Source organism: Boleophthalmus pectinirostris, unplaced genomic scaffold (assembly GCF_026225935.1).
Source record: "Boleophthalmus pectinirostris isolate CB_2022bp ecotype Guang Dong unplaced genomic scaffold, ASM2622593v1 HiC_scaffold_19, whole genome shotgun sequence".
In the NCBI taxonomy this organism is placed as follows: domain Eukaryota; kingdom Metazoa; phylum Chordata; class Actinopteri; order Gobiiformes; family Gobiidae; genus Boleophthalmus; species Boleophthalmus pectinirostris.
In genome coordinates this window covers 1,926,167-1,941,973 of record NW_026571140.1, presented here as the reverse complement: position 1 = coordinate 1,941,973, position 15,807 = coordinate 1,926,167, and the positions used below count along the sequence as shown (strand labels likewise).

The 15,807-nt window shown below is 41.4% G+C and overlaps 1 protein-coding gene across 3 annotated transcripts in view; it reads left to right on the top strand.

Moving 5' to 3' along the window:
* glceb (glucuronic acid epimerase b) overlaps positions 1-14,779 on the top strand; it is a 136,054-nt gene extending 121,275 nt beyond the window's left edge. For all 3 annotated transcript variants that reach the window (XM_020940619.2, XM_055154249.1, XM_020940620.2), the window contains 2 exons: positions 7,683-7,975; positions 8,215-14,779. In XM_020940619.2, the coding sequence (XP_020796278.2) occupies positions 7,683-7,975; positions 8,215-8,943 (1,022 nt within the window). In that variant the 3' untranslated portion in view covers positions 8,944-14,779. The remainder of the gene's footprint in view (positions 1-7,682; positions 7,976-8,214) is intronic.
* Positions 14,780-15,807: the final 1,028 nt, after the last annotated feature.

Sequence of the window (15,807 nt, the reverse complement as noted above, 5' to 3'; positions counted from 1 at the left end):
TGGGATACTGCGTAAACATGCACCATGATGAAACCGGGAGACAGATGTACATGTAAACACACTCACTGAGAGGAACAGTGTCTTCAAAGAGCCAGAGCCCAAACAAGGGACTGAGGCGCAATTCCAGTGTTTGTGTCAGACGCAGCTTCATATCTACACCAAGAAACCTACATTCAGTTTGTCGATTAGAAATGAATGTAATCAACGAAATTTTTAATGATCAATTATCAATTATTCGACTAATCATGTCCATCCTTAATCAGTATCAACTGTGGTCCGAGCTTTCACCAAGACCAGACTCATCACTGAACTGCAGGGAACAGAAACCACACTGACTCGGATAATGACCAGAGTCCCAACTGTTTCAACTATTATGACTTATTGAGAGTTATAGTGAATGCGTTAAATAAAGTTTGACTGACTTAGCTAACTGTTGTGTTTCGTTTAATGGGCCTTATAGTCCGGTGTGGTTTATATGTGAAAAAAGTAAAAAAATAGACCATTCAGTGACAGTGCACCTTATAATCCAGATAATACAGTAAATTGAAACAGTTTGCAGTGGTCCAAAGTTCTTCCTCACTTTACCGACTTGAAGGAGCTGCAAGAAACACAAATATTCTAATCATTTCATATTGTCACATAAAGATTTTGTCACATTAGACTTACCCAGAGTGAGAAGAGGAAGCACAACAAGAGAACTGTGACACTGTACAATATATGAATTACTCAAGTAGGAGTAAATGTGCAGTGTCTGAAAACTAAAAAGTACTCATGTATAACAAAAATACTCACGATTAAATGTATTTAAGTAAGCTGAACATAAATGAAGTACTACCTTGCTTTGAGACTCATATTTACTCATAGGGCTGGTATCATTCAGAAGTTGCCAATACAATACATATCTCGATACATAAGTCACGATACGATACTGCACAATGCGGGAGTGTGCAGGTGGGATGATAAACTGCAGTCCATCCATCTATTTTCTTCCACATATCCAGGGCCGGGTTATGGGGGCAGCAGTCTAAGCAGGGACTCCCAGAGTCTCTGAAGTGGAGGAGTTGAAGTATCTCGGGGTCTTGTTCACGAGGGGAGGGTGGAGCGTGAGTTTGACAGGTGGAGCGGTGCAGCGTTGGCAGTGAGGAGGTCGCTGTATTGGACCGTTGTGCTTTCCTCAGGAGGGTGGCTGGGCACTGCGTTAGAAACAGGGGTAGGAGCTCAGAGTAGAGCCGCTGCTCCTCCACAATGAGAGGAGCCAGCTGAGGCGGCTCAGGCATCTGAGCTGGAGGAAGTGTCTGGGGTGAAGAATAAACTGCAGTCCTGCAAACTAAATATGAGTGTAAAGTCAAATATCCAAATGATTCATGTTTGCCTATCATACAGCATTTATGATGGATATTTTATTTAACATGAATAAAAACATTTTAAGCAGACTAAAACTTCCTTTCCCATTCTCTGAGTTTGATAGAGCTTAAGAAAACAAATGTTCCCATCTCACGGGATTTGTGGGCGGGAGCTGGAATGAAAATTACTATTCTTTGTGGCTGGGAGCGGGACTGAGAATTCTGTCCTGCACAGACCTCTACGTTGGACCACTACAAACTGTTTCAAATAGACTAGTTTTTTTTTTGACATTTTGAAGAGAGTAAAAATCAGGTTGTTGGACTTTAATGTCCTGCTTTCCTCACTTGAACTGAATCCACTGTGGAGGTTGTGGTAAACACAAGCCCCAAAACAGTGAAGTTAAACACATATAATAAACACTTCTGATTTTCCAGTTTTATTTCATAATTCGTCCTTTTGCAAATCCGTTCCTTTGGGCGAGATTCAGATCCTGCCTGGTTCAAAGACGTTCCCTTTAGGCCCAATTAGTTTCATCATTTCACAAAAGCGCCGCGAGTTGTACTTTAAACTCCAAAACCAAAGCACAATCTGTGATCTGTAATGAACCCAGACTCTGGACCCGGCTCTGCTCTGAGACACACTGCACCTGTCGTGTTCTCTCTGCTCCTGTCTGCACCTGTCTCCTCCTGTCTCCTCCTGTCTCCTGCCTGCTCCTGTCTCCTCTCTGCTCCTGTCTCCTCTCTGCTCCTGTCTCCTCTCTGCTCCTGTCTCCTGTCTGCTCCTGTCTCCTCTCTGCTCCTGTCTCCTCTCTGCTCCTGTCTCCTCTCTGCTCCTGTGTCTTCTCTGCTCATGTCACAGATGAATGCTGCCGTTGTGTCCTTGGGCAAGACACTTAACCCACCTTGCCCACAGTGTCTGCGTACACTGTTGTGTGAATGTGTGTGTGAATGGGTGAGTGGTTCCTTGTTGTAAAGGTTGAAGGCCTTGAAGGTGGAAAAGTGCTATAGAAAAATGTGACCATTTACCATTTACAGCGGCTCTGTGGAGACTCTCTGTACAAACACTGACACTGTGCATGTGAAATAATGCAAAGTAAGACTCCAAAAGTAGACCCAAACTTTCCTCTTCTCAACACTGAATATAATTAGCACAAGTTTTTGTCAGACTTGCAAAGGAGACGGTACAACTTTTCTTCTTCCCCTCACATGGGACTTAGTGCAGTGTCAGGGAGACTCGCAGTGTGCTAAAATCCTACCTGTTCATGCGGAGTTTTAGTTTTTCTCATTAAGGTGCCATTTTGAGAACTTTTTAACTAGTCCTGTCCAGTGTTCACTTTGTGGAAACTGTCTGACCTCACAGCATTAGAATTTGTTCGCTAGACGGTAGGCGGGTACTTTTTAATTTAACCAATCGCTGCTATTTGGTCGTGATGTATGTAATGCGCCTCTAACAGGGCTAACTGGTATATTACCGTATTTTCCGGGCTATTAGACGCGCTCTTAAGCCTCTAACCCCATCAAAAAACGACTAAACAGAGCACCTATACACGAATCCACTCAGGTGTCCCAGCACGACTTCAGTAAACTACAAAGCCGCACCACCCGCAGAACAAACAAACACACACGGAGCAGACAGCGACCGCACAGAGAAACACATCCGCAGACACATTCATCACTCCACACGGACGAGGAACAGAACGGAGGAACGAACCGAAAAAGCGAGTGCAATGTGCCACTTCTAGACACGACTGAACAACTGAGTCACTGTGAACACGCCGACAATCCGTTGGTCCCAGACACACCCTCCCTACACGCCACAACTGAACAAAGCCCAGAGTCACCGTGAACGAACAAACAAACAAAACCACTCACCCATCACACTGTGTTTTGTTTAAAGTCCAGTGTGGTGTATTTGTGAAAAAAGTTTGAAAATCGACCATATAATGACAGTGCGTTTTATAATCCAGAGCGACTAATAGCCCAGAAAATACAGTAAGCTTTTCCCAAATCCCGAAGAAAGATGTACAATAACGTCTTTCCTCTTGATGATAAAATGCACCAAACATTCTCTTTGTTCCAGTGTGAGATAGTATTTTGACCATAGTATACTGACCCCATGGTCAACATTAGGGCTGGTTATCATTATGAAGTTGCCGATACGATACATACCTCGATACATAGGCCACGATACGATACATATCTCGATACAGTGAGCTTTTGATTCAATATGATATATTTCAAATCGATTCAATACAGTTCAACAAAAATAAAGACTAAATCAAGTCTGTGATATTAAAAGGCTTTGTTAAACCAATTTTTGTGCAAAGTTCATATGAAACACAAACATTTTAATCAACAAAACAGTGAAAATGTCAAATGTGTCACATAAAAAAGTTTCCTTCCTCTAAACAAGCAACAAAACTGTAGCTCTGTAACAAAATAATTTTGTAAAATATACCAAAAAGTACTCTTGGTGATATATCGATACAGCATTCCATGATATCGATACTGTATCATCACATTAAGAGATACGATATATCGATATTTCAATATTTTTGCACACCCCTAGTCAACATAGCATTATAGTAAAGTGACCCCCCTATAGGATTTTGACTCCTCTTACTTTTTTCTTTAGTAGTTACTTATCTGATCATTATTTCTCATGTCATTTACTTTGATTATATATTGCTACATATTCACTTTCTTTTAAGGTATTTTAAGGAATGTTTTGATGGAGAACAACTTTTTATTTTGTGTAAATGTAACGTATTGTTCAAATTGCATGTACACAGCAATCTTGTCACTTTTTATATTGTATTTCACATTGTTATGGTTTTTAGTTTACTATGTTCAGATAATCCACATGTCATTTTAAGTTATTGATTACAGAAACCATTTAACAAATCATCTCCTATCATCTATTTAACTTCTCTATTGATCTTTAGCAAATCTTCTCATATCCCCTATTTAACTACTCAACTGTTTAGCCCAGTCTATTGGAACAAGATTCCAAATCATTATACACTTTGATTACTGAACTACTTAATAACTACTTATCTCATTTTCAGTAAAATATGTTTAAACAACCAAGTCATTTTTAACATTCAAAAATTATAATCAACATAAAAAATGCATCTGAGTTCTTCAAAAAACAGTTTTTCTATAGATTTCAAGTTCTTTATTAATAAAATATAGATTTTCATAGGGGAGTCAGCATTCTATAGGGGGGTCAACATACCATAATAAGATTCTGACCCTGGGGTCAAAATACTGTATGGTATGTTGACTCCGGGGTCACCTCACCGTGGGGTCAAAGTCCTGTACCACTCCAGCTTTAAAGCCTTGATCTCAGGAATCGTAGATTTTCAAAAAACTTGCAGCAAAAACTAAATTTTTAATTGATGTAAAGTAATTTGGATGAAGTCACCTGGAAGCCTGAGAGCCAAGAAGAATTTGTCTGAGGGCCACACTGTAGTTTGGACATGCCTGGTCTAGTGTATTCTGATTCCTGACCTAGAGCTGGAGAGAAATGAAATTGAGCAGAGGCACTAGGTGGCTCCAGCCTGACTAGTCTAGTGTTACTGCATTACTTAAATTACAAACTTGATTTCAGTACCTAGGAGTAGACTCAATACTCAATACCAATTCTGATACCATATTAAATCAAAACTAAATAATGTGATTTTCAACATTAAATCCTAGTACTTTATATGTGTGTAATCCTCAGTGATGCAGTAGGTTCCATAGTGGTGGTCCATGAGCTTCTACTTCTGATACAGCTCAACATCATTCTGAAACTATTCAGAGAAGATTTTGAAAAGAGTTTTTTTTAGTATCGATACCTGCTCAAATGAGTATCTCGTTTCAGTTCTAGTTTTAGTATGGATTAGTATTGGATTTTTGATACTTTGATACTACTCTAGAAAAGAGATTAACAACTTGGTAAAAAAAAATAAAATAAAACTATTCATCGTGGGTTTGTTTTCTCATAATGTGCCACTTTGAGAACTCTTAAAAAAAACAAAAAAAAAACTCTCTTTTTTATTTTTTATTATTATTGATCGCTAAAGCAACAGTGGTCATTTTTCATCTCTCTGACACTCATGGATTTTTTATTTTTTTTCCCCAGGAATCAATACCTTTACATTCTTCCGGTACTTGAATCTCGTGTTTTTGAGTGATGTTTTTCCAGTATGTGTGCCTGTTTCTGCAGATGTAGTGACACTGTTATTGTCTATACTGTTTTTAGTGCTGTGCTCCCAGAATCCACCAGGCATCAGACGCCCAACTTCTATTACCATTTTTATGGTTTCATTATTTTATTATTTCATCTTAAATCTTGTGACACTTTTAATCAGAGCCATTTATTGTTACTAGTGTTACAAGCACTTTTTTTATATTCTGAATTGCACCACTGTATTCTGCATTCATTTCTTATTTTAGTTCAGTTTTAGTTTATTAAAGAAAGAATATTTTACTTCTGTGGGGTATTAATTATTGATTACTTTGGGGTATTGACTCCATAACACATGATATATTTAAATCCTCATGTTACCTTTTACTGTTTCAACAATACTATAGTCACCTAAAACAACATCTTAACATGTTTTAGACGTTTCACTATTGTTTTTGAAGCTCTGAGTCTGAGTCTCTCCTCCCTTTGCTCCCACTCCCCCTTCAGAGCGCTATCGTAACATAATAATTTAAGTTGCTGTGTACAGTTTTGAATCCCGCTTTTGTATATTTCGAGAATTGTCGTGTGGGAGCATGGGTGATGTAGGCTTGTGGGCGGAGCCTTGTACAGAATCTTACAGTGAACACTAAGAACAGTTTGAATACGGCCCGAGATCACTAGATCACTCAAAGATGGATGGATGACAGCTAAAACCTCTTCAGGCGTGTTTTTGATGAGGGAACTCCAAAAATTACAGTTTGCATAATAATAATCTTTAATGAATAAGTCATATAATTATTGCCTTGTTATTGTCCTTTTGTATTAACATTTCTAACAGCTCCAGATGTGTCGAGGAGGAATCTGCACCACTGTACCCTGCTATGAGTCCTTTAATAGTGAAAAAGTACCAGTCAAGATTCTAAACATAGACCATGCTAAAACTCAAAGTCCATTCTCTATCTCTCCTCCTGATCATGTCCAGTGTAGTTTTGTGTCCAAGGCCCAGACCCTGCGCTGACCCTGTGTGTGAGATAAGCTCAGTCCGGTGGAACCAGGCTACAGCACAGGCTCATCCGTCAGAGCATCTGTGAGGAGACAGATGGAGACTGGCTGCTATCACTCACTAAAAATACCTCCTCCACCTCAGACTGCTCTCAAACCTGCTCACACACAGCGCATATGCCTGATGGAGGGGTCTGTCTCGGTATATTCAGTGCCTCCAAATGAGACATTTTTTGTTCTTACTAAAAATACAGTTTGGATTTTATCTGAAAACATCTGGATTAGGTGAGGTGAGGTTGTTTAATGTGGAACTAAACATTAAATCCACTTTTTTCAATACTAAACTAAACTGTGTATATGGTTATATCATTATACACTCTTTCTAGTCCTTTTTGTCAACTTCAGTGCAAACCAGGTAAACCTGCAGCTTTCTGGTCAAAAGCATCTACATGTAAGTGTGTGCTGCCTCCACTGTGATCTCCAGTAGTTGGTGACATCACACAGCACTGTCCTGATCACAGCCATGTGTTTGATACAAACATGTCCAGGTCCTGCCCACTTCAGCAGCTCGATTTAAAATGTGGGTGTGGGCAGAGTTTAGGTTTCTAGTCCCACTTAAACCTTCTACATAAGCAAGGAACCTGGACTCTTAATCACAAAATCTCCATCAGTCAGAAACCTGTGGACAATAACTGCTAACCTGATCAAAATCATCTCGTCCTTCTCAGATACATCTGTTTAATGTTTATTTTATCAAGAACAATGAAGACGCTTATTAATGCCATTGAAAACAAGTCTTAACTGCTCCAAAACCATACCTTTCCTGACAGACGACTGGTTGCAGACCTCCTCATTAACATGAGCCAAGATGATAATTGACCATTTGAAATGACTGGCTGTTGATTCAAATGTGATTATTTACGCTGCACTATTACAAACATTCATAACACTATTTAGCTTTAAGACAGAATATATCATCGTTTTTTGGTCTCAACCGTACCAAAACTCCTAAATATTGGGTGCTCTGACGCCCACTGCTCATGACAGGTTTCCCCAGCGGCGTTAAAGGATGCGTCATATGCAGAGGAAATGTTTTCCTACAGGAACAATAAAGGGTTCCTGAACCTTAATAACAGTATCTCCTCTCTGATTTTGTGTTCCAGACTCGTCTGAGGGCGTGTCTCTGCAGCTGGGGAACTCCAAAGACTTCATCCTGAGCCTAGACCTGAAGTTCAGCTCCAACGGCAGTGTGTCTGTGATCCTGGAGACCACAGAGAAGGGCCCCCCTTTCACCATCCACTATGTGACCAGCAGCCAGCTCATCACCTTCAAAGACAGAGACATCACCTACGGCATCGGCCCCAGGTCCTCCTGGAGCACCCTGACCAGAGACCTGCTCACAGACCTGAGGAAGGGTGTGGGACTGTCCAACACCAAGGCTGTCAAAGCCACCAAGGTCTGGCCCCAGATTATTGTCCATTTACAGCTGTGTTTCAGAGAACACAGGATCAGTCTGTGTGAGATATTTGATAAATATTGTAATGATTTTAAAATAAGTAAGAGGTGAAACTTTTGAAAGTACAGCTGTACAGATAACTCTGGTATTAAATCACGTCTAAGATTGAATAAGTTCATTAACACAGCAGACGTGCAAACTGCTCCAGATGAACTGACGTGTGTTTGTTTTGTGCACAGATCATGCCCAGACGGGTGGTGCGCCTGCTCCTCCACGGCCGTGGCTTTGTGGACAATGTGACCATCTCCACCACAGCTCACATGGCCGCCTTCTTCGCCGCCAGTGACTGGTTAGTGAGGAACCAGGACGAGCGCGGGGGCTGGCCCATCATGGTGACCCGTAAGCTGGGCGACGGCTTCAGACCTCTGGAGCCCGGGTGGTACTCTGCCATGGCCCAGGGCCAAGCCATGTCCACCCTGGTGCGGGCGTACCTGCTGACTAAAGACCAGACCTACCTGAACTCTGCCCTCAAAGCAGTGGGGCCCTACAAGGTGCCCTCTGCGCAGCACGGGGTCAAAGCTGTCTTCATGAACAAGTACGACTGGTATGAGGAGTACCCCACCATCCCCAGCTCCTTCGTGCTAAACGGCTTCATCTACTCTCTGCTGGGGCTGTATGACGTGACAGAGACGGCCGGGGAGAGGGGGGCCGAGGCAGCTCAGCTCTTCAGCAGAGGCATGGACTCTCTGAAGGCCATGCTCCCTCTGTATGACACAGGCTCAGGCAGCATCTATGACCTGAGACACTTTATCTTAGGCACTGCCCCCAACCTGGCGCGCTGGGACTACCACACCACACACATCAACCAGCTGCAGCTGCTCGCCTCCATCGACAGCGCCCCCATCTTCAAGGACGTGGTCCGCCGGTGGAAAGGCTATTTAAAAGGGATCCGGGCCAAGCACAACTAGACTGTCCTCCAGAGAGCAGACAGCAGGGGGCGCTCTGCTCCTGAAGCAGACTGGCTCTGTGTGAGTCTGCTGCAGCCTGTCGGAGCGGGGCTTTGTACTGGGACAGGCCTAGTGTAAAGAGTGTCTTCTGTGAGACTGTGGGAGGGCATCATGGTTACATCAGATTGATTTTTTTTTTTTTTCATTTTGTTTGTGGTGATCTTTCAGATTGTATTTTTTACAAATGAAAACAATATTTACATAGATGATTAAAATCAGGATAATTGTAAATAAGAGAGTAAATTATGAAGTATCAGTAGGAGAATGTTGCCAAAAATCCTCTAACAAAATACTTTCATTTTTTTCAGATCCGTTGGTTTTCTAATTTCAAATCCCTCCACACACACACACACACACACACATCTGCACACAAGCACACACACACACACACACACATCTGCACACACACACACACACACACACAGGGGCAGTGAATGTTTGAACACAGTAGCATGGTCCCATAGAGTTTCACAGACACAGTGTCCTGTGTCTTCAGGGCTGGTTTATAATGACAGAGGAGTTCCAGTGTATTTGAAGTATTAGCAGAGTGAATATGCGTTTACTATCAGTAGTTTGTGTTTAGGTGAGGGGAGTAGGTGGATCTTTATAAACTTGAATAGTAAAGAATAACTGGAGTGTCACACTGGGGACAGGGCATTTGGTTTGGACCGTTCTCGTGTTTGTAGGTCGTTCTTTTGACAGAAACAGTGTGATAGTCGTGTGATACTTCTACTGTAGCCGAGTCCAGCACAGATGAGAAAAGGGACATATGAGGGATGACGGTTTGAAAGCACACTCTCCTGCTTTCAGCTCTGAGACATGTCCACAGGTGTAAACACAAAAACAAAGGGCAGTCGTGTTGAAAAGTTTGTTGTGTTTTATTTGGGCAAAAAAGTCCAAATAAAACAGAACAAACAGTTTTATCTGGACAAAAAAGTACATCCACTTTATCCAATAATTAGGTTGAAATACAGGACATTCCACAATATACACAGTCAAGGCCAATACAAATGTGATACCCCAATAATGAGATGTGGTTTTGTTGGGAAATCGGGTCATTATAATCACCAGATTTTAGAGGAACTGTTGTATTTGAAAGACAAAGTACAGTGGCTCTTAAAATAACTCTTACATCTGTATTCTTTTTTTGTCATGGCCCCATTAGTTTACCTCTTTTTGCATAATTATTCTTGTTAAAATCTTAGAAATCAGATTAGTCACATCAGATAAACTGTTTACATAACATTTTAACAACAGGATAACTCCACAAATTGAACTGAAAATGATTTGCCCAAAGCAGAGAATATAAGGGGCGGAGCATCTCACCTGTCAATCACTTAAGGAGAAGTGGAGATGCCTCTTTGAGATCAAACCCTGTGTCCTCTGTAAACACTAGTGTAACGTTGGTGGTTCTGCAGTTGTATCCACCTCTTCACTTAGCACAAAGGCAACTTCCCACCGTCACAACAGTGTTTCCCTATGGACGAGCACCACTGCACGGGCCCTTTCTGTGTGAAGAGAGGCCCCGCTCTGCCCCGGGGGACGCTGGTCTCCTCTACACTGCACCAAGTTCATGTGAGCTCTTCATGCAATAACAACTGAGCTTTCAAACTTTGAATATACAGGGTGTCCCAAAACGTGACATTTCGCAAGGCAATATTTTGGGCAATGCTTGTTGAAGTAACCTCGAATTTTCACAGAATGTATAGAAACAGATCAAGATTTTATACTGAATGTTTTATTTGTTGTACTGTTTCAAATTTGTTTCCTCTTGCTGTATTTATGAAGATGAACTGGCGTCAAGATGACGCTCTGATAAAGGATAAACCAGGGGTGTCAAACTCATTTTGGTCCGGGGGCCATATCCAACCTACCTTGATCCCAAAGGGGCCGGATCAGAAAACTCATGTCATATAAACCCCCAAAATAACAATAAGTTCAAATATTTGTGCAGAGAAACGCAAATCTATTACAGAAATCTTTTTAAATTGATGAACTCTTTCTTTTACAAAATATTATATTATTATGAAGAACCTGAAACTTTAAGAAAAATGCAATTTCAACACAATATTTTAACATGAACTTGTATGTAAATAGGAATAAGTCAATATTTGTTGTAAAATCCTGCACTCGGCTCCACTTTTCTCATGTTGGACATTTTTCTGATGAGGGTGTCACGGTCAACAGTCAAAACGATCGTCCTTTAAGAGCGTTTGGAAAGAGACAAGTCTTCATTTGTGCTGCTCTGGTGGGAGGGGCCACGTACAGAGACACTGGAGACACTGCTATGCTCAGCACCGCAGAAAATTACCAATATTTTAATTAAAATATTTAAGTTGAAAATCAGCCAAGGGCCAGATTAAAGGTCTTGGAGGGCCGAATCTGGCCCCCGGGCCAATTAATAAGCTTAAGCTTCAGCCTCCACCTTTTCAGTCTGTGTATGTTAAATATGACTGTTTGTGAATTCATGTCAAAATATACCTATGACCGAAATAAATAATCAAACAATAATCAATAATACATTTTTGTTCTGTTTTCAGGTTGATCCATTCACTCCCAAATAGAAGTCATTTTGTGTTTTGGAATCTGCTCACACAGTCACAGCAGCCTTCCTCTGTACATTTTTGATACCAAGTCCAATTTTGTTTGCCAGTTGGAGAAGTTTTTCCAGATGTCGCATTGAAGCCTGCACAGAGTTGGGTGAGTGTGTGCAGCAGATTCCAAGACACAAAACTTCTCTTTGAGAGTGAATGGCTCAACCTGAAAACAGGACAAAAATAAAACATTCAATATAAAATCTTGATCTGTTTCTATACATTCTGTGAAAATTTGAGGTTATTTCATCAAGAATTGACAAAATTCTTGGCCTGTGAAATGGTTTTGGGACACTGTATATTATTTTCAGAAAGTCTATGGGGGAAAACAAACAGAAAATTGATTGGGAAATGTACTTCCAGCAGCAGGGGCAGGGGGCACTGTTGAGCTCCACAGTACAAGTACAAGTCAAGTACAGTTTTCAGGTGGACTTTAATTCAAAACACAAATATGGCTTTTGTGTTAATAAGGGCCCATTTTACACTATTTTCTGATCTATGTTCTGTTTCCTCGGGACAAACACACCTGGAGTTGTTTTGTTTCATTCACACATAATGAGTTTTTCTCAAACTGAAAACACACTGTTCCACTTTGTGATGTCATGTGGTAATACAGGAAGTGTATTACTGTGTCTTTAAACACACTTTCACTTGGTTCATTTCTGCTCTGGAATCGGCAACCTCTGCTGAATTAAATGTAAAAGGTTGATGTTAACTTGGAAAACTACAGCTTCATGACATCACAAGGTGGAACAGAGCATTTTCAGCTTTCAATATGTAGACAGAGCAGTAATGCAGGATTACTCAAACATGTGTGAATGAAACCGAACACCTTTAACAACACAAGACTAAGTTTTAATCAGCGAGACCTAACACAAAAATAGTCACATTTCTTCCTCCAAACTCTTGCGTCCTCCCCTTTAAAAACCCTCCATCTAACCATTAGCCGACCATTTGAAACGACTGGATTTTGATTGGATCTAAACTGAATTACTCGGCCCAAGTGACTACACTCCTGCCTCACACTTTACAATGGGAGAGCGAACAGTCGTGCTAAATATAGAAATGCTCAAAGTCTATTGTAATGCGTTTAAATCTGAAGTGGGTAGTGGGTTACATGTAGACGTGATGTTTACCAAAGTGTAGGACGCTGTGAAACTTGTGAATGAACAGTGAAGGGTAAACGCTGCCCTGTGGAGCACGAGGGGAGGCCTGTTACAAACACTACAGTGATGGGATTGTGAAACGTGCTTCTGCTGATGATTGTGCAGCTGGTGGATGTATCACACCTGGATTAGTGACGTGGTGTTCGTGAGGAATCCATGTATCATTGGTTCATTCATTTTTTAATATAAAACCAAAAATAGGAAAACAAAAAAACAACTGTTTTCCTCATTATTTGTCTCCAAAACCAAAATGAAAAACGGATAACGATTCATTTTTTCAGTTTTCGATTTTGTGTTTAAATGAAGAATGGAAAAAACGTTTACATGACTCCCGTGACTGCAATGCCGAACTGTTGCACTGCATACGGACTGAACCAGGACTGATCCAGGTCCGGACCAGAGTGGACTCTTTGAGCTTTGACTCCGAGCCCCCGAGGGGTCAGAGCCTCAGCTTCGAGCTCTGGCCCTGCCGTGGGCTCTGAGCCTCCGGTCTGGTCCCGGCCTAGTCTCGGTCTCAGTCCCGGTCTGGTCCCGGTCTGTTCCGGTCTGGTCCGGACCTGGATCAGTCCTGGTTCAGTCCGTATGCAGTGCAAAAGTCCGGCATCACAGTCACGAGTGTCACGTAAACGGGAAACGGTTGTTATCTGTTTTTTTTTCCATTCTTCATTTAAACACAAAATCAGAAACTGAAAAAATGAATCGTTATCCCTTTTTTCATTTTGGTTTTGGAGATAAATAATGAAGAAAACTGTGTTTTCGTTTTCTTATTTTTGGTTTTATATTGAAAAACAAATGAATGAATGATACACGGATTGTGAGGGAGTCGGCTCTTTTGGAACGGTTCATCAATTTGTTTTTAAAGAACCAAATCTTTTTCTAATTTGATTCTAATTGTAATACTGAAACTAACACTGAACCAACACAAAGCAAGAGGCAGAGGAGCTTTGTGCAGTTTTACCTCATTTCAATGGATAAACACAGTTCTACTTTCAGTTTAAAATATTTTAAATTCATCTTTGTGTCTCTGTCGACCAAATTATTCTCACATTGGCTTCTGTCATAAATTAAAAAAGAGCCGGTCTTTTGATGAACATATCCAAAAGATTCGAATCCCACAAAAGAGCTGATCTGGTGTGGTTTGAACAAACTGCTGTTGGTTGTTACAGGTGTTCTCTGAAAACGTGAAAACGTCCACTGTGCTCCAGAGCTGAGCCTGAGCGAGTCATGTTTCATGTGTGAATGTGTCAGAGGTTTTATTCAGACGACAGGGGAGTTTTGTTGATACTTTGCAGTGACATCACACTGGGGGTGTTCTACATTTATCTCTGCTGTGGAATGTTCAGCAGTTTCTAGACTAAAACTAAAACTGAAAATGCATGAAAATAGATTTAAACACATTTTCCGGAGCCTGTGATCAAGAGCGTTCATGGTTCTGTTTAGGAGTTTGATTTTCAATCCTCGCTGGCTTGTGTGTGTAATTTTGTGTGAGAGGGACTTCTTTAAGAGCACAAAAGCTCATCTCACCTTGTAGCTCAGCTAAATCAGTTCTTTCTGGGCAGATTGTGCTAAAATAAAGCTCAGATTAAAGTTTAACAAAGCTTCAGACAGAGCAGTGCTTCCAGTTAGCATCACACCCCCGGGGAATGTTGATGTGTACAAAGTATCAACTCTACCGCTCTTCATATTTGTATTTGATTTGAAATGTCTGGAGTTTCCTGTGAGCTTCTGTTGGACAGACAAAAGCACAAATGTTGTTTTGGTAGAACCTGGAGGTGGAGTAGAACACTGCTGTCTCCTCACTGTGTCCAGCCCACACAGCTTCACTTCTGTACAGCTCCTCAGCTGTTCCTCTGATAGACTCACTGGGGCCGGCGCCCCCTGGTGGATTTATGCAATAACTGTTTACTGTTCGGGGCTGTGACTGAGACCACAGACTGCTACAAGCACAATGTGCAACTCACCCTTTTTAGTCCCAGAGTCTTTCTATCTTTGTGCTTTCAAGGCTTTTTCAGATGTCAATAAAAGCATTTTCTTAAACTCTGTGTCTTTCTTACAGACGCACAATCACTATAACACAATGTAACACAGACGCACAATCACTATAACACAATGTAACACAGACGCACAATCACTATAACACAATGTAACACAGACGCACAATCACTATAACACAATGTAACACAGACGCACAATCACTATAACACAATGTAGGAACTCCACAATGGATTGCATTTATTGGAGACCTACATCAGAAGTTAACACACACGACACATACACACAGACACACACACACACACACACACACTTACATTATACTGCAATTTCCCAAGAATCGTTCACTGTTCTGTAATAACCGTGATGCTTGAATAGCTCTTTTTGGAACTCAGACACTTTACAGTGCAGTGTTCACTCCACACTGGTAGGGCAGCTGGAGGTGGGGTAAGCTACTATTGCAGCCACAGCTGCCCTGAGGCAGAAAGACAGAAGTAGCACTGCCAATCTGCTCCATCAGCCCCATGATGTTCCTCACTGGAAGCACATGTACCACAGAACACAAGAAACACTGAACCTCCAGACCACTGCTTTAAACTGAGACGCTCTTCACGTCACAACTACACATGGTTTGCTGTGGAGCTGTGTGAAGAGTTTTACTCTACACCACTGCCTCCACTCACGTTCACATGAACACAGGAGGAAGTGTCTCCAACAGCAGTGTGAAGCCATAGACACAGACACACTGTCCTCTGTGAGAGCAGCAGGGCCAAGCACGTCTCATTCATTCTTCATCCCCATCAGTGCGTCTGATGAGGAACACTGGAGAAAGCCTGTCCCCTCACGTCCACTCTGCCCCTGTCCACCAGCAGAGGGGGTAGAGGAGCCAAGTAGAAGTACACAGCAGAAAGTAAAAAGGTCTGACACTTAGATGAGACAAACTAAACCATATGTGAAGGAGCTGCAAGAAACACAAATGTTCAAATAATTTCAGATTGTCACATAAAGCATCTGTCACTTTATACTCACTCACACTTTGAAGAGAAAGCAGTACTTTTACTCAATAAGTAAGA